The 23,343-nt window shown below is 44.2% G+C and overlaps 1 protein-coding gene across 9 annotated transcripts in view; it reads left to right on the forward strand.

Annotated features, from left to right (window-relative positions):
* The window catches only part of SGCD (sarcoglycan delta), a 359,505-nt gene that overhangs the window by 325,885 nt on the left and 10,277 nt on the right, over positions 1 to 23,343 (forward strand). For all 9 annotated transcript variants that reach the window (XM_075441531.1, XM_075441526.1, XM_075441532.1 and 6 more), the window contains one exon: positions 22,498 to 22,621. In XM_075441531.1, the coding sequence (XP_075297646.1) occupies positions 22,498 to 22,621 (124 nt within the window). The remainder of the gene's footprint in view (positions 1 to 22,497; positions 22,622 to 23,343) is intronic.

A 23,343-nucleotide genomic window follows, 5' to 3' on the forward strand; every position in this document is an offset into this window, starting at 1 on the left:
AGTTGGGGAACTGCTGAGGGGGCTGGATAATGAGGGGGTGTGCTGCTGTTCCTGCCAGTGAACTCAATGAAAATCTGCTTATATTTGATATAATAAGGGTAAAAAGCAAGACACAAAGAGTTTATGCTGGTAGTGCTGAACTGTGTGGCAGTGATAAAAATATGTCACGTCCTGTCCACTTCCATGAGTATTAACATTTTAAAAGACAGAGAAAGAAGTAAAATGTCAATTTAATTTTTTGTAGTGAGAATTTGGTGTCTTAACTTTAATGAAGGAGTAATAAATATAAATGGATATTAATGGAAGGTTATTAGAGCTGTTCATTTTGATAGAAAATATCCAGTATCTTCTTGTATGATGCCAGAGGTTAAAGATTATTATTGCTTCCTAAGGTTTCTGAAATTAAATTCTCTCTTTTATGACCCACAAGGTATGACTGAAAATGGGTGCATGTGAAATGGTTTGTAATAAACTCTTACTGCAATAAAAGCCTCTTTAGAAAAACAAGCTATCTTACAAGAATCAGCTGAGGAGCTCTGTCTAAAGATGGAAGCTTTTTTATAAACCTAAAGAATTTCATTCTGGAAACTCAGGTGCTGCCAGAAGGATCACCTGGAAAGCACCGAGAAACTTGTGAAAAGGTCCTGAGCTTTCAGGCTCAGGGCTGAAACCCAGAGTTCAGTGGGTTAAAAACTACTTGACTTTAAGAGGCTTTTATATGATTTATACACATCTAATTAATTACAGATGACATTTCTGACAGAGCCTTTTAGGGTACAAAAATTAAGTCCTTCCTAATTGCTATTCATTGCTATCTAAAGCCTCCAAACCTCTCAGTACCAGATAATCAGTTGTTGTTCCCACAGGGCAGAAGGAACTGTGCTGGGAGCACAGTGGAAAAACCCGGTCCCAACCATACAGTGCCAGGAGATTTGGGTAACACATCCAAACCTTTAGGTGTGTGTCATACTGCAGGCATTGCCTTAATTCACTAATACTTTTTGAAGTACAGAAACTTTGGTAATGTGGGATTACCGATGCAGTTTTGACGTTGGTATTACCCAACCTTCAGCAAGGCTTTTGACACTGTCTCCCATAACATCCTCCTAGGGAAGCTCAGGAAGTGTGGGCTGGATGAGTGGTCAGTGAGGTGGATTGAGAACTGGCTGACACTGGAGAGAGTCCAGCAGAGGGCTACGAGGATGGTGAGGGGACTGGAGCATCTCTCCTATGAGGAAAGGCTGAGGGTGCTGGGCTTGTTCAGCCTGAAGAAGAAAAGGCTGCGAGGGGACCTAATATATGCTTACAAATATCTGAAGGGTGGGTGTCAGGAGGATGGGGCCAAACTCTTTTCCGTAGTGCCCAGCGACAGGACAAGGGGCAATGGGCACAAACTGAGGCACAGGAAGTTCTGTCTGAATATGAGGAAGAATTTCTTCCCTCTGAGGGTGACGGAGCACTGGAACAAGGCTGCCCAGGGAGGTTGTGGAGTCTCCTTCTCTGGAGATATTCCAGACCCGCCTGGACGAGGTCCTGTGCAGCCTACTGTAGGTGACCCTGCTTCGGCAGGAGGGTTGGACTAGATGACCCACAGAGGTCCCTTCCAACCCCTGCCATTCTGTGATTCTGTGATTAAGAGGCTAAATCCTGTAGGCAATGCTTTGCCTTTTTTCAAAAAAAAGTTCCCATGAAGTCATGAGGTAATGATGCCCTTACACAGAACGTTATGGGCCTTGATCACTTCTGTTTAATTTGCTTTAAGTTAATGAGGTCTTCTTGTAAACCCACTGTATGCGTTTCTGCATGAGCTGCACATTGGAAACAACTCGGGTCCTGAATTCAGCCCTGGGATGTGGGACCTGCCTTCGCGTGGCACTTGGCTCATCTATGCCCTGCATATGTCCGTAAACACTCAGATTTTGCTGTATGGGATCAAATTGAATGTATCAAGAAGAGAAGAATTTGTCATTTGCTTAGGCTCAGTTCCTCATCCCCAGCACCAGTTCATGCCCAATTCCTTGCAAAAAAAGGGCTTACTGAAAACGTCAAGGGCAGTACAGCTAAAGAGAGTGGAAAATGGAACACTAAATCTCTCCTAGTCCTTTCCTGCTCTTTCCTGCTTAGCATGTGACAAATTTTCTAAAGGACCCACCAAATATGTTGATTTTATGAGTTCTCAGTTGAGCAGTGGGGTATCATTTAATCTCTCCATCCATTGGCATTGTTCTGAACAGTGAGAGAGGACCAAGCAATGACTTTGTCAGAACATTTTGTCGAGTTCTAAGGTGTGTGGCATTCAGGCAACGTCACACCAGGAGTCTAAATCTATGAGTCTAGAGGTTGGTTACAGATAGAATAAATCAAGCAATAAAGGATGCCCGTAAAAAAGGATGCGGCCTCTGAAATGAAGACACTTTAGAGTTCATCATAAACCTCTGACATGTATTCAGTCACTCTGCCTGCTGTCACAGTCTGAAATATATTTCAAGGTGCCTGCATATTTTATGCTGTAACCTCTAATAAATACATGCACATTTTCAACGATGTTGCATCATACCTTGTGAACTGATGAGGCTTGGAACGGGAAGCGGTGTCAATGCAATGGGAGTTCTGCAGGCAAAGGTGCTCAGATACGCATCAAAAGTGTTTCTCTGACTCACGCAGTATGTCAAAATGTCTGTGCAATTCCAGACTGAGGGCTGGTTTCATAATCATCTCTCTGAGGAAGCTTCCCTCTAGCTGGGTGCCAGTCCTCTGTTTCCAAGTGAAGCAAAGCACATATTTCCTTTATGTCTGGCTTTCCCAGGCCAGGCTATGGTGGGTTACAGCACTGGCTAACCTGCCAGTGTGACCAAACTATTCCACAACAATTTAAATGCTTTTTGTAGATTTGAAATTCCAGGAAAAAAATTATATAAACAGAAGAAACATATTTGGCTGCACTTTTACTTATTAGCGTGCAAGAACTAGGCTGGAATTTCGACAGAGCCACCAAATACCTGCATATAATAGTTCTCCTGCTCACAAGTGGAGATTATGGCTCTTTTGAAAGAATGATGTGAAGCAGAGCAGGAAGTAATTATTATTTTAGTCAATATTCCCGAAAATAATTTCAGACATTTGAGTACCTAATTTGAGAGATTCATTTTTTTTTAATGCTTGATTTTTCAGAGTATCATGGTCCATACTCTATAAATATCAGGGGGTCACGGGCTGGTCATTTTAAAAAAGAATGCTGGACAATTCTAACATTTTCTACTTGGTTAAAAAAAAAAGAGAAGAGGAACTGGACTTAGAAAAAAAAACAGCTGATGCTTGAAGTGCTTGTGGCCAGTATAAGAATGTGCAGACTGTGGCCACTATAAGAATGTGCAGACTTTGCAAATCTGACTCAACTACTTGAAAAATGGTAGGATCTACTTTCAGTGAAAGGCTAGAGACGTAGAGAGAGACCGGGGTGATCAGTTTTTGCATGAGAATGGTACAGTGAGTCCCTGGGGGGTGCTGCTGAACTCTTTCTCATAAAAGTCCATGTAGTCTTGACTTCAAAACATGTCAGAATTTCCATGGTAGTTTAACAGACATATGCGTATCTGCAAAAGTGCTATATACAGAATTTCCATGGATCTTTAACAGACGTATGTGTATATGCGAAAGTGCTATACGTGGTAGGGGAGAAGTGATGCCTTGTAATTGTACCCTCTTTTATTGGCTTATCTGTTTTCTTTTGGCATTGAAGTTACCACAATACCAAAGTCTGAAGAGTTTAATATGTGTGAATTGGAGACTTTGGATAGCGTACAAAGTGTATAGACAGGTAGATTCAGTGTTACTTTCCATCTGAGTAATTACTGGTTTATCCTGGATGGTAGAACAGCTATTTTCTGTTCCAAACCATTTTAATATACTCAGGGAGATGGTGAGGCTGTTGTGTTTTTTGGGGTTATGACTTAGATCTATGGACAATGCTAGATTTGACCATGTGTAAATTCCATTCTTCTGTGAGGTGTGATGCCCTGATTGCTGGGGAGTTAACAAAGCTGCGTGTGGATGGGCAGCCAGCGAGCACCCCAGGCTGTTCTATTGAGCAAGTCACTCAGAAATACTCCGGCAGCTTTGCCATTAGCACGGCTCAGCTTTTCCTGCTGTGCATTCTGCTAATATAAATACTCCAGAGCTACTTTTATATACAGTCAGGACACCAGCATGTGTCTCTACTTTGTTCCTGAATCCCTACCATTTCTTGTGTTGAAAGAGGAGAGTTTAGAACTATTTCTGTATCCACAGCACAGAGCACAGTGAGACCGAGAGCTGGGTGTCACAGGCGCAGCACAAGCTGCATTCCTCTCCCCGAGCACATCCACCAGGTCCTTACCCTTTTGGAGTGGGATGCCAAAGGTCTCCCATTTGCACACCAAACCCTGTGCCAGCCCTCGGTGCACGATGCAGAGCACTATAGAAGTTAGCACGCTGGCTTTGGCGCTGGAAGAGGGACAGCCCAGGTACCTGGCAGCTTTGCATGGGATGATTTGGCCTCCCACGCTGTGCGTTGCTCCACATAGAAATGTTCGCCGTGCATCAGCCGTGCCTGCTCTGCGGGTCTAACTGAGCTCGGGGGCTGGTGTTCCTCAAGAGCAAAAGTGCACAGCACAAACGTGGCAGGACTTGCTAGTACCTTTGACATCTCCAGCAGCAGAAAGGAGTGGTAAATTTGCCGCAGAAGAGCTCACGGTCTCATTTGCCAGGTGTAGTGCCTGTAGTGTAGCCTAGTTCACTCTCTCAGTGGAAAGCAAATAGAAAAATCATTTTCGTAGTGCCCAGCAATGTTTATCTTCTAGGTTGGCTAGCCTGCCATGACATTAGTGTCCCCAGAGCTTCTGAACTTAATCATTTCTGGTTGCTGCTTGCCTGCTTGAAGCATTCCTACCCCACCCTCCAGTGTGTTCTTCCTACCAGTCACTATGGGAACAGCAACCAAAGCTCATATCTATGGCTCTGTAGATGTCCAAGGTCACAGAGTGCAGGTCTAGTGGGAACAATTAAAACAGGCCTGTCCAGTTACATCTCTTTAAGCTCTCCCCACATTATACCTCTAACTAGAGCAGTAAAGTTAAACCAGCATGACTGTTAGGATGTGACTGCTTTATAAAAGACAGCCGTTAGAGGAGGCAGAGATGCTCTGTGTACTGTCACCTGTAGAAGCATCCTAAGAACATGGCCAGCAATTGCTGGGTACAACCTGCCCCCAGGTCTGCCTCCACATCCCCGCTGCCTGAGCTGCCCCTGCCCGACGTGGCCATGCCCTGCAGCCCGGGCAGTGTTCCTGGGGGACCTGGGCTTGCGGCAGGCTGCACCTCGTCCGCCTCCATCACTGCGGGGCTGGGGCTGGTTGAACTCTTTTGAAGTGGCACAGTATGTTTATACTGGTTGGGGGGTGGGGTTGTGTGTTTTCAGTGGTTTTGCCCCGGGTACTCCATTACTGTCATCACCTATAAACTAAAAATTGTAGATGTTCAGCTTAGGGTAATGGCAAATATTGTTTGTACCTGGTGACTTGTTCTGTAGCATTGCACAGGAAGAAAGAGGACTGTGGGAATCATTGGAGTAAGATGGAGGGAAGAACTGCAGTGAACTTAATAATATCTGAAGGACAGAAAAGTAATTCTTTGGCAATTTCCAAGTTTTGTAAGAGGCAGCTGTGTCCCTCTCCCCTCCTGTTTACGGCAGAGTCAGGTTCTATTGAGAGACCTGTGTGATGGGACTCATGATCCCATTGTCAGTGTTTTATTGAGTCCAGGGATGAAATAGATTCCTTCCCCTGAGCGTTAATGTGCTGTGTTATGTAAGAATGAAAATCATTTAGACCAGAAGATCCAGCAGCAGATACTGCATGAAGATAAGATACAGTTACCTCCTTCTCATGGAATGGGCAGAGGAAGACGCAACACCAGAATTTTAAAAACAAGACAGCAAGCATGTAAACATCTTTACAAACCTCCAGTCTTTTCTAATGGTCCTGTTACTTTAAATATTTTCCCTTCCAATTCACAGCTAATTCGGCTTGGGTAACCAGAGCACGTTTGGCTAATATTTTCCTACATGGGATTAGTTCCTAAATGCTGTAGATGTAACCAGTTCGTACTGTGCGTAACGCTGTGTAGGCAGTGAAAGAGATAGCCCTTGCACCTAACTGTGTCCTGAGCAAACAAGAACAGAAAAAGGAGACTGGGCACAGCATGCTGAAATGAACTTTCTGGTCGTGTACAGCAATGCAAGGGCTGAGGCAGGAGAAAACCCAGGTTGACTCTCAGGCCATTGCCTCTCCAGCACTTCTAAATTGCTTTGAAAAACAAATACTGTCCACCACAGTGAACTGGGATGCTGGGATGTTGCATGGACGTGAGAATATATTTTAGAATAGCAGCTCAAAAAACACCAAAGTTCCCATTTTGAAGCTTTGGGCTGGCAGTATTAAACACTTCCCTGGCACGCTGATGTGCAGCCATGGGTTTAGGGTTGTTGGTTCTTCACCTTCCCAGATGGCAGCCAAGTCTTGATAAATGTTTGGATCCAACTTGAGAAGTTGTATTTTGATATCTGGGCAACTCTGAAGTCTGATCATGAAAAAATGAAAGGAAACACTGGGAAAATCTGTGAGTCGTTAATGTTGAGAGCTTTCCTTATCCGTCTTGGAAAGGGGGAATAGAAGGTAGTCAGCTTTGACTGCCTTCTCCCTACTAAGGAAATTTCTCTGAAGGAAATTACTTACTGTATTTCTGTAATACGGATATATAGATTTGTCTGAGCTCTGTATGGCAGGCTTGATATTCAGTGTCAAAACAAGTGATCCTTTAGATTGACTCATTCCAGTGTTCTATCCCAGCAGTGACGCTGGGTAACATTAGCAAGTGGGTAGTGGTACTGGGTTGAACTGGAAGGTCCAGTGTTGGACATGGCTCCTCAGTGTAGTGCGTGGATGTGACACAGATGTCCTCATTTCCTTGGGGCCATGAAGTGAGAACTGGATTCGCTATCCTGGAACTGGAATTAATTGCTTCTGGCTGCTGGGACATGGGGTTGTTACAAGAATGCTGAATTTTGGTGTTCGCCGTGCTAGGGTTGTGGCGGGCCAGCTGTAGCATATAGCACTTCTGTGTCTGTGGGGAGCAGGTGACACCTGGAAACCTGGCAGAGTGGCAGCTTTGAGTGGCAGAAATCAAGACATCTCATGTATTTCTTGCTTGAAAGAACAGAAACACACCAGCATTTTAAAGAGAAGGGAAGAAACATACCCTAACTTGTGTCCTCTCTGGCTTGGTGGTGGCTTTGGTATACTGATACAAATGGAGTCTGTAGTAATTTTCACCAGGAAGGTTTTAGCAGTGGTGGCCACCCACAGAAAATTGTCCATATTCCACATGTGCTAGAGAAACCCAAACAGAGTTTAAGTTCTCGTCTGTTTTATTTCCCTCCTGCTGCCTACCAAGCAGACAATCAATACATAGTGTTAATGCGACTGCTGAGAGATACCATGAGGGTGCAGGAAATTCAGAAAAAGCAAGGAATTCCAGGAAAAAGAAAATTACACCTTACAGCTTTGATTTTTGTTGGTTTCAAAGGCAGTAAAATAACCACTTTTTTTTTTTCTCTTGCAATGTTTCTTCATTATTATTTTATTTGACCAGGAAAAGGAAGAATTAATGTTGATTTTAAGGTCTAATTTCCCTTCCCATGTTATGTTTCCAAGGTAATTCTATCGCCTTCTTGTAAAGGCAGTACTTGGGAAGTTGTTAGAGTTACCTCTGTGTACCTGGGGGCATTCCCACCGCATGAAGCCATCTGGTGAAGTTCCTGGTGGAGGTAACAGCTCAAGGCCATGCTGTACAGCAGCGGTGGCACCCTGCTATGAGCAAGTTTTCAGATGAGTTGGCTTGGGCACTCGGAAAAATCAGCGGCAAAAAGTTGCCTGTATCACTTTGCTGTGTTGGGGAGAGTTACTCCTGCTGGGCTGTGCTGAGCCATCCCCACCACCGCTTTACTGCAACAAACCCAGGGATGCTCTCACGTGGTCGCAAAGGCAGTTATCATGGGGCTGCAAATTGAATTCCAGTGCTTCAGCCACAAAATCAGTCCTCTTACCTGCCTGCCTCTCTCTTTAAAAGCAAAATAAAATAGGGTAAAGTGAAATGAAATTCCCAGCTAAAAACCTGTTCTAGGAAGTGGTTGTGCCACTGAGTGTTATGGAGACTCTTCATTTCTTTTTTAAATCTGTTTCGTTTCACCTCCATTTGACCTCTTCCATTAGCAGCTGTAATTGTCTCTTTGTTATCTGCTAAAAAGTCATATAAGGGAGGTTATTACAGTTAAAAGGCAGACTTGCCCAAGGAGAGATGGAAGGAACCTCATGGAAGTCAAGAAATGCTGAACTTTTTCTCATTTTGCTGTGGTTGATGCAAGCAACTGGAGAACAGACTTCTATACCTTAAACCAAAGTCAACAACCTACAGCATGGATGCCAGCGATAGCACAGTGGCACATGTGAAACAGCGTAAAGCAGAGCCGTGAGAAGGGATCACAGCTGCTGGAGACAAGCACCTGTGAGCAGCAGTGCTTCACAGCTCCCAGTTTGCACCAGTTCCAGGTGGAGCAGGACAGGGATGTAGCTGTCCTATGCAGAGGTGGGTTCATGCCAATATGGTCATCTCCCAGCACACAGTGAATTGCTGCCACCAGACTCAGTCTCTCTTTTAGTTAAAAGAAATATCATCTGGCATATCTCTCCCTCTTGAAAGATTGCCAAACCTTACTGTGAAACGCATGTTTTACTCAGGAGTGATTATATGCAGAAGATAAACAGAAAACAGTTTCATTTTTAGTTGAAGATAAATTGATGCTAAGAATTTGCAAAACATCCCATTCGCATAATTGAAGTAGTCCCTTTGGAGACTTCTCTGTACTCTGTCTTTCAGCAGGTTGGGGATTTTTTTGCTTCCCGATCTCTTTCTCTCTCTGCTCCATTCCTCCCTCCACTCACCCACACAATCCCTTTATTTTCTTCTCTGCACCATTTCCCGACCTTTTTTCCTTTGCATATTTGAAAGCAAGAGATTAGTTGGAAATCTCAAATAGCTTTAAGACTTTCAGTTCTAGGCTGTCAAAGAGCTGTGGGACTAACTTCTTCAAATACTCCCCATCCCTCCCGTTGCCTTGCCAAACTCCTCGTGCCGAAATGGCAGCTGGTCACATGGAGGAGCACTGGGCCCCTCTCTGTCTCTGTCCTCAGCGGTCTTGCCCATTCCTTGGCTTTGTCTTGGTGTTTCTTCAGAGAAGGTGTGTTTGTGTTCACTTATTTGTATTCTCTGCTGCACATTGTGAGTTGTACACAGGAAAATTTTCCCAATTGTCAAAAGAGGTTACGAAGCAGTGCTATAACAGAGGGTTGTAGAGGAATCTTACATCAGTGGGTGCTTATTAAAAATTGGCTGTCATGCTAAAAGACAGGTTTCAGTTCAGCTGGGTCTGATACAGGAATGAGCAACCAACTTCCAGGCTGGTTTCTGCCAGAAATCAGGCTGGGTACTGTTTATTGACCTAGACAGTGACAATACCCTGACCTAGACAGCATCTTTTGTGATGCCTCTTTGCTATCCCAGCTTTAGCAAATAGTAATAAAACCAGGAGAAGTTAGGTCACATTTAGTGATTGACCATGGTTTTGACCCTGTAGAAGGTATTTCTTTTCACTGGAGCCAAGTCCTGCATCTCTGTGCGTGGTCGCAGTTGCTTGTACAATAAAGTGTGTGATTAAGTGAGGCTGCTATGTGTCTGCCAGGCAACTCAGGGACCGGGCAGGGAGCTGCAGCTGGAAGTAGGAATTGTGCCTCTAATCCAGAAGCAAGGCTGTGAATGCGTGGTCTGGAGGGTGAGACACCTCCCGAGCTCTCAGCAGGAGCCCAGCACTTTTGAAAAGCGGATAGTGCAGGATTGTTGTGTAGTAGTGGGCTGGATTGGAGGAGTTTGGATCATTTCTGTGGCGTTACACATGCAGACGTACACTGTATTGCTGTGTAAGTTGTCACTGTGAAAGAGGCCACAACTTTGGCATATGCATCCCTTTACATTTACAATTTCTGCGTGTTTACCATTTTGTGAAGTGTACTGAGGACAGCAAATGGTACATCTTCTGCATAAAAATGAAAGGTGACTGAAAACCTGTTAGATGCTCTACATAGCTCTGATCAGAGAGGGGAAAATGACTACAGACTTGTGGTTGACAAGCTTCAGAAAAGGTTCAACAGAGTGTGAAAACTGACGTTTAGCAAATAGCAATTCAGCCTTCATTTTCATGAAGTTGCTTGAAATTAACTGCAGGTTTTAAACAAAACGTTTGGTCAGTTGTTATATTGGATGTCGCTTGTCTCATTACTGCAGTTAATTAAAAGGCGGGACAAAAAGTGAAAACCAGAGTCAATAAGTTTGTTAATAAAGATTTCATTTGGTGGAATCGTTATAAATTGACTGTACAGTGAATGGATATGCCACAGGAGTGCAAGTGTCTGAAGGTCTATAAATGGGTTTTCAGAAACAGCCATCAGGTTGTAGCCAATTTGTCATGCTAAATAAGCCCTTCAGATCCACTTAGGCAAGTCTGTACGTGTTTCCAAAGGATATGATGCATGCAGACACACCTCTTTTCTGAGCACGTTTTATATTCTACCATTTCAAATCCTTTTTAGTTTTGCTATCTCTATATTTCTCATTGTAAGTGATTTACTATGAAGTCAAATCTTTTTAGAAGGAATAGAATAAATCATTGGAGAAGAGAAAAAGTAAATCATCACCGCGGAAAGCGCTGCAGGCTGAACCTGTGCGCTATCCACGTGAGATTTTAATCTACCTGACCCTTTTCCTTTATGTCTGACCAAACGGCAGGTAAAAATCCCATGACAGATAGACTTCAAAAAGAATTTTAAAATGGAAATCTAGATCAATGTTTCTTATCTTCATAAAGCAGTTCTGATATAGAAGACTCATGCAAAATATTGAGAATAATAACTGCAATATTTGCATAGCACTGCACCCCTGCCAGTAATCCTCTCATTTGAGCACGTTGGGTTATCACAAGAAAGTGATTTCTCTGTCAGTGATGATGTGCTGGTCTGATCAGCAGGATTATTTAACACCCTGAAAAAACAGAAGAATAAGATAAAAGTTTTGTATGGTGCAGTCTTCTTCCAAAGTAGAGCAGAAGAGCAAGCCGTGACAGTAGTGGAGAGTTGGTCCAAACTGACCCAGTGGTCAACCACTGGCTGCACATGGAAGTCACCCCGAAGTAGAGCACTGTATAATGTCTGTTAACAAATATTTTATGGGTTAATCTAGCAAGTTTTAGCAGACTCAGGTACCATCTTCCCATTGGGTTTTATAATTTTAGGCCAACTCAGGTGTCTTTTGTCCTCCTGCCACCACCCAGAAGCCAGTATAAACTTCAGGAAAAAGCCCATTTAAGCCTCAGCTGTCAGCTCCAGGCTACGATATGGCTGTCCCTCTCCCTGCTGGAATGACACTCGGGGTTGCTGTGAAATTCGGTGGCCCCACAAACCTACTTTGCGATGTGTTTGTCTCCTCCGTGTTCCTGATGGCAACAGACATTAGGTAGCAAGCAGTGCCAGTGGCCCCGATGAAGAGCTGCAATGCTTTGTTTCCATTTCTTTTTCTCCTCCCTGGCTTGGTGACGGTACGTCAAGATAATACCCAATCTTAGCAGCCTCTCATGTGATTCTGGTTGAAAGAATTTCTTCCCATTTGTGCCTTTTAATTAGAAGCTTTCAACCTGCAATTAGAAACTTACACCAGCCCAACCTTTGTTTCTGAAAAATGCATTTGTGGTTTAGGCAATTAAGGTAAGACAAAAAGTAATTATTTTTCTCCATGTGTGAAATGAGCCTGCTCATTAATGCACCCAACAGGCGAAGGATTTTATTTTGTTTCAATTTGTTTTATTTTATTGCAATAACTTACACAACAAGGTATATCAGACAAGCAAAAAAACAGTGGTTTAGGTAGTAGATGGGGCATATCTAACTACCGAGTCTGTTACTTGGCCACGCTGGGAGTACAGAGAAGCTGTGGTCAGCAGGAGGAGAAGCGTGGCCATGCTGCAGCTCCAAGCCCTCTCGTTAGCACATGCAGCCATAAAAGAATTTCCAGACCATTACTTCACCAGTTTTGACCCAGACTACGTAACTTGTGATGAGAGACATTTGATGGTGAGGTTTTTTGTAATAAAAATTATTACAGGCTCTTAAGATCCAACTAGTGGCATCAGTAGAAGTGCTGTGGCATAATTAGAGCTCTGTGATAATGTCATTTACTGTCCCACTTCTGATCGTGCCCAGGGCAGGGGACATCTGTCCTTTGATTTTCCTCCAGCCAGCACTGACTCTCTACTCCTGTATTTCGTAGTGCCTCATGTGGCTGGTTCCTGGCAGAGATTATGGTAACGTACAGGGCTGGATCTTCTCAGTCTGACCTTCCCTTGCTATGGTTTTATTAATCCTGCCTGTGCTCTCAGCTGATAACACCTCTGCCAAGTGGTGCAAGGTCACATGGTGCCTGCTCAGGATGCAGCCCCCAGCCACTAAGCATCTTCTTCTGGCCGCAGCCAGCCCGTGTTACGTGGAGGTTTCCCACCACGTGCACTCTAATGGCTCTGGATGCTCCAGCTTATCAGTTAAGGCTGAAAAATTGAGCACGGCAGGACGGGGATAATCCTGCAGACAGCTTTCCGCTCGTGTCTGTCAGGCACAGTCGGGATTCGGAGCAAGACCAATCTGCTCACAACCCACCGGGTGAGGAGAATGAAGTTGCAGTCTACACTTAAAAGAGGAATAATTCATTTTGCATCCCTGAATCCCTTCCCTGGCCCCTTAAACACATCATCTTCTTAAACCGCATCTGTATTTACCGCACATCCTTTTTGACTGTTTCCCAATTTCTATGATAATTTCCTTCCTTAATTTATAAGCAACAGAATTTTTTAATTATCCAGATGATTTTAATTTTCTCAGCCATACCTCCACTTTGTTAAACATTAATCTTGTACTTTTTTCTTTGACAATCTCTACCCTTCACCATTTCTCCAGTTCGTAATGCAACTAGATCTCAGTAGTATTACACAGTACATTTTTCTCCCTAGATTAATTTGACATCTTTTGTTTGATCTCTGCTTTTGTCTTCTATATACTGTATTTGGCTTCTTGTAAACCATTCCAGAGATTACTTAAAAAGTCAAAAAAAAAACCAAACCCTAAAACATTTAGGACAACCTTGCATAATTACATCTCCTTCAGCAATTCCCATGCTGTAGCATGGTACGCAATCACAAAGAATTTGCAATTGTATTTTGGTTCATCCATGTTTTTCTAGTTTTACTGCATTTTAGTGCTCTGAATAAGCCTCAGCTGCTGCAAAGTGTACCGGAAGACTACACCGGGGGATTTGCAGTGTGCTGGGAGGAGCTGCATGCTCCAGCTGTTCCTCTTGCTGAGGAATGACATCTTTTTCAGAGGAAAATGAAAGCTGGTGCTCACCTGCTTAGCACTGCAAGTCAGTACTGTACCTACAAACTCCTCTGGCTCCTCATTTGTCTACACTCACTCAAATCTTCTTTGAATATTAGCTGAGCATCTTCCTCATCCTGGCTTTGACCTGCTTCGCAATGGTTTCAAACCGTTCCTGTTGCTCAGTTAGCCCTCCTCTCGGCGATGTAGTCTCTGAAGAGATATTAAGATAATTCCATTATATGGTCAGGAGGGTGTTGTTTTAGCATGGACTCTGTTTAGGAAAAGTTCACCAAACACAGTACCTGCAGATCAAACTAGGTGAAGAATATATAAACTGGTTCGTTTGACGCTAAGCTGAAATTAGCAAAACCAGCAGCAGATTTATTACACTTCTTGTGATTAAGCACTTCTTTTTGTTTTGCAGCTGTAAGGGTTCTATTTAAAAGAAAAAGAAAAGAGAGAGAAAAGGAAAGTTGTAAAATGAGATTTAAGGCATTAGCTTGAGATTGAATTAGCAGAGCTGAAGCAGGGAGAAATGGTCAGGAGTTGGTCGATGCAGCGCACTGGGAGGGGAGGACGGAGCCAGCCCACAGGTATCCATGAACACACAGACTCACCCGTTCGTTCATCCACCAGGGACTGCAGCACTTGCAGAGTCCAAGCAGGACTATTAATGCAGCATGATCACTAGGTTCCCTATCCAAGGAAGTACTAAAGCTTACGAACAATGTTAAGCACAAGGGTAATTCATAGTATTTTCTCAGTTCATAGAATCGTAAGAGTCATAGAATGGTTTGGGTTGGAAGGGACCTGAAAGATCATCTCGCTCCAACCCCCTGCCGTGAGCAGAGACCTCTCCCACCAGACCAGGTTGCTCGAAGCCCCATCCAGCCTGGGCTTGAGCACTGCCAGGGATGGGGCAGCCACAGCTTCTCTGGGCAACCTGGGCCAGGGCCTCACCACCCTCAGAGTGAAGAATTTCTTCCTTGTATCTAATCTAAACCTACCCTCTTTCATGATGAAGCCATTACCCCTTGTCCTATTCCTCCATGCCCTCTCCAGCTTTCTTGAAGGCCTCTTGAGGTACTGGCAGGCTGCAGTCAGGTCTCCCCACAGCCTTCTCTTCTCCAGCCTGAACAGCCCCAGCTCTCCCAGCCTTTCTTCCCAGCAGAGCTCTTCCAGCTATCAGACCATTGCTGTGGCCTCCTCTGGCCCCGCTGCACCAGCTCCAGGTCTGTCCTGTGCTGAGGGCTCCAGAGCTGGATGCAGGACTCCCAGGGGGATCTCACCAGAGCGGAGCAGAGGGGCAGAACCCCATCCCTCGCCCTGTGCCCACGCTGCTGGGGATGCAGCCCAGGGGACTGTTGGCCTGCTGGGTTGTGAGCACAAGTTGCTGGGTCATGCTGAGCTTCTCATCAACCAACACCCCCAAGTCCTTCTCCTGAGGGCTGTTCTCAACCCATTCTCCACCCAGCCTGTGTTTGTGCTTGGGATCGCCCCGGCCCGTGTGCAGGACCTTGCACTCAGCCTTGTTGATCTTCATGAGATTCATACAGGCCCACCTCTGAATTCCTTTTTCTCTTTTCTCTTGACTCAGCTTTGTACAAAATCTCTTTAGCATGTGTGTTGCCCAAATGCAGAGAAGCAAAGGTGTTGTACGCCTCGCCCTTTGAACCAGATTTATCTCTGGCTCGATTAAAAAATTGTAATTCCAATAAAGCATCATTAGACCTCCACTCCTGTCAGATCTTTGACAGATTTAACTGGATTTTCCTTAGGAATTAACAATGATTTCTGCATGATAGCTGAAAGAATTTTCATTCATTGTCCACTAGATCATATTAGGAATTACATGAGGCCTTGGACCACCAGCCATAAAAATCTGTTTCAGAGTATGGCTGCACTGGAATTGTCACTTACTAGATTTGCAGCATAAACTCTGGAAACTGTATGGTGATGAACTGACATACTCTCAAACTGAACAGTATTTACAGCGATAGGCAGGATTTACAATTGGATGACATGATAATAATATAGCCTTGTTTACTTCTGTAATTAATGTTCCTAAAGAAAATACCCTGGAAACTTTCCATAAGCAAGATTTATTTGTGTTGATTGAGACTGTAATCAGATGTCCCCATTCAAACAGTAATTGGTGTGTTTCATTAAAATGTAATTGAAAACAAGATTTATGGCAATGCTAGGCAATAAATAACAGGGATAGGTATTTTCTTATTAGTGATGATCTCTTCCCTAAGCTCTCGGAGTACTTGCTGCTTTTGTACTATGCCACGTACATCATATTTTGTCAAAATCCGGGGATCTTGGAAAAAGACTTTGTGTATTTTCCCTCTTTGATTTTAACCTCTTACTCTGATGTACTGAGGCCAGCTCCCTTTTTTTCACTTTCCTGTTTTATATTAGGCTCACTGTTGTTGCCATCTTTTAGCTTATTTTGTTCTGATGAGTTGGCAGTAACTCCCAGTAGGAAGGAAATCTATTGACGAAGGGCAGAGCTTAAGGCAGAGCCTTTTGGTCTTTGGGAGATGACAAGACTTTGCTTAAACTTATGATCAGTTGAGGTTTTCACCAGGTGAGTCCAGACCCAAACCCTTATTCTTCCTCCCAAACTCCTTCTGTTCCACTACAGCAAAAGGTAAGGTAATTGGAAAAAAAATAAAAAAGGTTTAAAAGCATTCTACAAATAGAAACTGAGCATGGTTTCTTTGCAATTCAGTAAAAGCTAATTAACTTCCAGTTAACAGGGAGAGAAGTATTGTGTTTTCTTCTATGAATAGATACATATATAAGGTAACACACAAATAGTGGAATCAGAAGTTTAAGTCTCTGCCAATGGGTGATCCCATTGATTTCATTGAAACAAGGGAGTTAAAAGTGAAAACAAATTTCAACCTGAGATACTGGTTCATTACCGGCAAATTGATGGAGCTCTACATTTACTTGCTAGCATAATTTACCAGTTGTATGAGATGTAAGCAGGCACAGTGGTAACATTGCCTAATTTTATGCTCAGTGTGAAATCTTATAGCTGGTCAGATGGATACCAGAAGAAATAATTAGAGTCATTAGAAATAATGGGCTACAGCTGCAGTAATACATGCTCTGATCTCAGTCCAGAGGTTTCTAACCAAAATTAAATTAGCTCGTGTTACCACACTGCTGCATCATATGCTCCTCTCCTCCTGAGAGTAAACTTCTCTTTCTATTTCCGTACTGCAAGGAAAGTTTGTGCTCCACACAGAAACATCATCTGTTGGGACATGAAAATCTGAAGCTTGGGGCAATTCCTTGTTTTTTTTTTTTTTTTTAAAAAAATAAAGTAATACAAAAAATAAAAGTAATAAAAAAAAAATTAAAAAGTAGCAGCAACAGGTCCCCAGTTCACATTAAGTCCTTTCACATGTTGAGGATCATCCCTCTACCGTGCTGCAGCCTTTGGTACCAGCCACGAATTGCAAGTCCTGTTTGCATCGATGCTGGACCAGGGTGCTAGATTTTGCCCTGAACTGTTCACATTAAACTTTATTTTTTTAAGGAAATTATGTCCACTTTATTGGAAGCACATCAGCAACTACTAGGTGCTGGTGGTACTGCCTTCACATCTGTAATATCCTCTCTTCTCCCCAAATTCCAAAGACTGTTCATAATAGTAAGGAAAATGATGCAGTATCCTGGAGGGGGCGAGGTGAGTGATGAGGAGGAAATATAATCCATGGTACTGGAGTGATTCATGTGACTGTTTATGGTGAAGGAAATGAAAACTAGAAATCTGGGTAAGTAATGAGCTTTCCAAGAGAGTGACTTGCGCTGAAACCGCAACACAAACTCAGATGCTGACCTCCTTTAAATTATTGCTGAAGTTTTCAAAGCAAGGCAGGGATGGCACTGAAAATTTTGCTCTCTTGCTGATTCCCAGGAGCACAGAATTTCCAGTGACAGCAGGAGAGGGGTCACTGCAAGATGCACATGTGCCATCACCTCTCTTTAAAATGTGAGATGCTTTGGTGGTAGGTTTGAGTAAAAGGGCTTAAGAGGCACATTTAGCACTGTCCATTAAGCAAGGTGAGCTGGAGAAGGGCTTCCCCTGCATACATCATCTAGTACATTGATATGCTCAGTGGGAGGAACAAGACTAACAGTAATTTTGATGAAGGTAAGAGCCTAATATTGCAGCTTTGGAAAGATCAGTTATCTGTCTGCCGGCCATCTATCTTTGGCTGTGGTACTTACCTGGGCTCAGTTGTTACACTGTGTAACCGCTTCACAACCGCTGATGCATTTATCTTATCATCCTCCCTGTGGAGCTGGGAAGTGCTATTACCTCTGTTGCAGAACTAGGAACTGAGATTAAGGGTCAGATTTGTTATGGCATTTAGGTGCTCAATGGGATTTTCAGAAGTACCTAACACCCATTGTAGCAAGTGGAACCTGGGGACTTTGGTAGATCTGAAAATCCTGTCACTTGTTTCTTCCCTGTTAAAATTTTGGGCCCACGTTACATGCTGGGATCCACAGGAGACGTTCCCATGTTGCGAGTAGTCACCCAGACAGGACACTCTCTCTTCATCCACCTACTAGAAGGCTGGTAGGTGGGACAGGAGGAATTTTATGGCGGTAGCTTATCTCGTCCTGAATTCAACAAGCCATAACTCTGTGCATAGCAGTGAATTTACCCTCCTTGCTCAGCTCTGTGAGAGAAGTCAGAATCCAGTCCTGGAAATAGTGGAGCAAAAATAAGCAGCACCCATGGTCAATAAAAAGGGCTTAGGTGCCAATTGCTGGGATGGAAAATTCAAGAGCAGGAGCAAATAATGAAACAATCTATATTCATGCAGCCGCCTTTCCAGCCTACTGCTGTAAGTACGGACTTACACCTAAGCGGGAGATGTGAATCCTACTGAAAGCTCCAGAGTATCACACTGGAAAACAAATGTTGATTTTGAACAAATTATCTGTTCATCGCTAAATCATTTTCTTTCATTATTAGTCTCCAAATTGGTTCTGCTCTGAAAGACAGAATTAGGTTCAAGAGCAGAGTGTCTTTTAAACGCTCACTTCAAATGAAAGCATTCAGTAAACATTACTCAAACCCCTAGAGCATAAACTCCTCAACTGCTTTCTCTGGCTTTGCATAGATTTTTCAGCTCTTGGTTTAAAGACAGGTCTCTCAGGAATTCATTCAGGATATCAGAAAATAATCAAATGAAATCCCTTACAATCATATGTCCCTCAAATGCCAAGGAAAATTTGATTAAGACCTTTCTGTCCTTGTTTACAGTAGCATAAACTGGGGCAAAAGTCCCATGCAAACAGTTACACCAATATCAAACAGGTGTAAGAGAGGGAAGAGTCAGACTCTAAACCCACGGCACATGGGCTGCACGCCCAAGTGTCTCATCGTTGGAAGAGCTACACTGTGCTGTTCTAGTACTTGTACTCACTTCCATAGTTTCAAGGTTCTAAAAAAAAAAACAACCTTGAGCTTCAAAATGATATTTTTAGCATTAAAGGGATGGGTTTTGGTTAATTCAGCATCTCAGCAAGACTGCAGCTCTCTGAGCTAGTGATTTAGGATGACAGAGTGGGGGTCAGCTCAGCTAGCTTTCAAAAGCACGGGTGGTACTGCAGGGAGTGGGGTGGGCTACGGAGCAGCAGCAGAGCCCCGGCGCTGGGTGCTTGTCCCACGTTACAGCAGGGACGATCGGGAGGTGCTCAAGAGGGTGATTTGTGCCTCTATGAGGCATGAAGCTCTGTAGAGCTTAAGATGTGTCTAATTGCGTGGATTTTCATCAGTCTTAGTCTTAGTCTTGCTGTTATCCTGCCTGTAGGTTTTTGTTGGGTAGAGGAGGGATAACAACTCAGTCGCTTTGTTAGACGTGAAAAGAGAATAAAACTTTGGGACAACGTTATCTAATAGAGTCCCAGGTACTTAATAGCTTGTTCAAAGCATGAATTTAACTCATGTCGGTCTTATGGGGACCTGTGTGCACAAGGGGAGATATGAAAGGAGAAGGTCCCTCTTAATCCCCCGCACTGTGGGAAGACCTTCACCAGTTTCCCAGCTCTCCTCACTCTGCAGTAAAGCACTGGTGTGGGACTGGGAGGCTGCTCCAGTACAGGGCAGGAATGGAGAGCTGCTGCTGCTGCTGCAAATGAGTACATTTGCACTGTGGTGTCTGGACGCCGTTTTGCGCTTACAAGATTTATTTCTCAGTGAGCAGAAGAGCTACAAGATTAACAGATGAACAAATATATTGAGACAGCCAAGACATCAAAGAAATTGAAGAGTCACTGAGGTGTCAGAGAGCTGAAGAGTGACCTGGCCATGGTTCTTAGGAATTATTTTATCCTCAGATTAGCCGAGCTGTCTTGGGGTTTGGACACATCCTCTGGTGAATTTAGCTACAGTGACTTAAGACATTACTGACCTCAGCAGTCTGCTTCTCCTCTGGAGGATCCTGCCTCCAGCAGAGGTGGCAGGAGGGAGCGTGTGCCTGCATCCCAGCCGCTGCAGCTCAGATCCTGGGAGCTTAGTGCAAGTACGACATCCTTCATTTTTCGGGGTAGACACCAGCATGTGAGCTGCACCGCTGAGGATGAGAGCATACTGTGTCCCTGGGCAGAAATCTCCAAGGAGAACATGGGGCAGGCAGCGTGTTAAGTCACCGTAATGAAAGCCACCAGAGTGCATGTGCCAGAGCCCTGGGGCTGTGCGCTGTGACTGTTGTTACCACAAAGAAATTCTAACAGATATTGGAAAGGCAGTTATTGCAATTGGAAGGGCAGAGGGAATCATATCCCAGGTAGCACTATTTAATGTCAATCACTCCTTGCAAGCTTTTTCTCCTCCATGTGATCTGCAATTCAATCGGACGGCGGGGGGGGGAAAGTGAGTAGCAGCAATCTTAACCTTCAGTTTCTCGTACAGGAACCAGCCAAGGGGTGATACCGGTGGAGGGATCAGAAGAAGGTTTATGTAAGATGTGGCTTCCCTGCAGAGAGCAAACAAAAAGCAGCTCAGAAAGATCGTGGGGAGGCTGCACACCGTGTGACCGCGCTCACTTCTTGGGCTCCGTATGCCTCAGTTCTTCCGTGGAACTTAGATTTAGTTGAGTCAGCTAGGAAATTACGGAGGATTTTTGGGTCTTGAGGGAAAGGTGTTCGAAAAGCAGCAATATGAGGACACCAGCAAGAGGGAAAGTCATAACTTGAGAAGTGTCACACAGAGGGAACCGTGCCTTTGCTTTATTGAACTGTTGGCTGCAATAAATGCAGCCAGATTCCCTCAGTCTCCCATAATGTTGTCTCAGTACCAGCAGGAGTCCATTTAAGAATACACTTACTTGCACAAATGGTTATGTGTGAAGAGCTGAAGAAACAGCTGAAATGCCACTGCAGCAATGCAAGCGAATCCTGAAAGCTGCCCAAGTAAGCTCGGTGGTTGTGTCCTGCCCTTCTGCTTCAGTTTTGTCAGTGCTGCCTGCCCAAAGCGGTCGAAGCAGAAGAGCTTCTGTTTCATCCTCCTGCCTGCTTCACCTGGGGAGATCATAATCTAGGTTTTGTGATGGTACAGTAAATAAACGGTGATAAAATCAACTAAGACGATATTCCCAAAGAAGGAGAAGTGTTTGTTGTTATCATTTTCAATACAGAAAGTAATAAGAGACTGTATTGTAAAGAAGAGAAGAGACAAGTATAATACAAGAGGAATGAATCCTATGAATGGATAATCAGCAAGGAAGACTGAACCTTGTGCTTCGACATCTTACCGCATTAACTCCAATTGCCTGAACTAAAAGGTTTGGCTGTGTTAGCCAGTGCTATAACAGCGCTGTCAGATCCCTGTGTGGTGTATTCACAGTTCGGAGGAATCGAAGCACTGCAGAGGAGGGCCTGGCTGTGGGCTGCGTCCAGCTCTGGAGCCCCAAACATAAGAAGGACATGGATGTGTTGGAGCGGGTCCAGAGGAGGGCGACGAAGATGATCCGAGGGCTGGAGTACCTCTCCTGTGAGAACAGGCTAAAAGAGTTGGGGCTGTTCAGCCTGGAGAAGGAGGCTCTGGGGTGACCTTAGAGCAGCCTTCCAGTACCTGAAGGGGCCGACAGGAAGGATGGAGAGGGACTTTCCATAAGGGTGTGTAGTGACAGGACAAGGGGGAATGGCTCTAAACTAAGAGAGGGCAGATTTAGATTAGCTATTAGGAAGAAATTTTTCACCATGAGGGTGGTAAAACACTGGCACAGGTTGCCCAGAGAAGCTGTAGCTGCCCCCTCCCTGGCAGTGTTCAAGGCCAGGTTGGATGGAGCTCATAGCAACCTGGTCTGGTGGAAGACATCCCTGCTCATGGCAGGGGGGTTGGAACCAGATGATCTTTCAGGTCCCTTCCAACCCTTACCATTCTATGATTCTATGTGAGCATAAGACTGGAGACCAGGAATTTGGGGTCTTCAACTGGGTTATTGTCATTGATTTCCTCATGTCCTTAAACCCTTTCAAACCTCACGCTATACTGAGTCAAGAGAGCTGATTTTTTCCTGCTTGAACAGTGGTTTGAGGAAGAAAAGTGCTTGCACTCTCTGTGCAGGGATACTGCTTTGCCAATATGCCCCGTTAGCACTGATTAGTTAGAAATCTGAACATGCATATGAGCAAGCTGATCATGGGCGAAGCTTTGTTGCACCTTGCATCTCATCCCAGCATTTACAGCATAGCAAAATTAGCAGATTGAAACCGTGATGTGTTTTACCATGCTGAGCATAATTTCTTTCCACTGACTAAACCAAGCGTGGATCTGAACACCAGCAGGTGCTGAGGTGCCATGCAGTGGGCAGTCAGGCTGTGCAAGTCGGCAGCCTGAGATTAAGCGTGAATATTCAACCCGCCAAGCTCTGCAACTCCCCTTTCTGTTACAGACTGGAGTCACCTACGCGCGCACTGGTGATGGAGGCTCCGAAAGGCATCGAGATCAACGCCGAGGCCGGCAGCTTGAAAGCCACGTGCAGGACAGAGCTCAGGCTGGAATCCAAAGACGGAGAGGTAAGCAAAGGACATCAAGCCCTGCAGCAAAAACAAACCAAGGCGCAGATCTCCTGCAGATTTGTAGCCTTCTCAGTCGCTGAGCCGCCCCGTTTGAAATGCTGGTGTGAAGGCACTGGGGAAGCAGGCCTTCCTAGCTTAGTTTCTGCTGGCAGTGGTTGAACATATTGCATGCAAACAAGCCCCACTCTGTGGCAAAGGCTGATTCATTATTTTTAAAGCGCTTGGATAATAGCATCTGTTGTTCAAGCAGATTTATGCAGCTGTAAAATACACGGCGCTCCTAAATTCTTTGTTTCCTTGTCATTTTAAAACAAGATTTACTTGGCCAACATAATTAAATCTTTTATCATACATTTTTCTATAAGAGGAGCTTAATTCACTGTTATTGATCTGAAAAGCTTTTGTAGATGATGTTTTCATTTTGGAAAGAAAGGGAACATTAGGAGACACAGATTGTTGCACTGGGGAAACTTCCAAAGAGGAAAAGAGAATAACTAAAACTGATAACACGGAACAAAAGTAAAATAGGTGTTGAGTTAAGCCTCTTCTGGTGTCTCAAAAATACACAATCACACGCTTCTCATCCCCTCCTTCTGCCACAATGATGGAAGACACCAATGTGGCTGAGGAGCTCCCACTGGGGAACCCACCGAGAGCCTTGGCTGGAGGAGCTTCCCATTGGACGCAAACCTCCCAGCAATAGGGCTCCAAATAAGCTA

Source organism: Opisthocomus hoazin, chromosome 22, assembly GCF_030867145.1.
Source record: "Opisthocomus hoazin isolate bOpiHoa1 chromosome 22, bOpiHoa1.hap1, whole genome shotgun sequence".
Taxonomy (NCBI): domain Eukaryota; kingdom Metazoa; phylum Chordata; class Aves; order Opisthocomiformes; family Opisthocomidae; genus Opisthocomus; species Opisthocomus hoazin.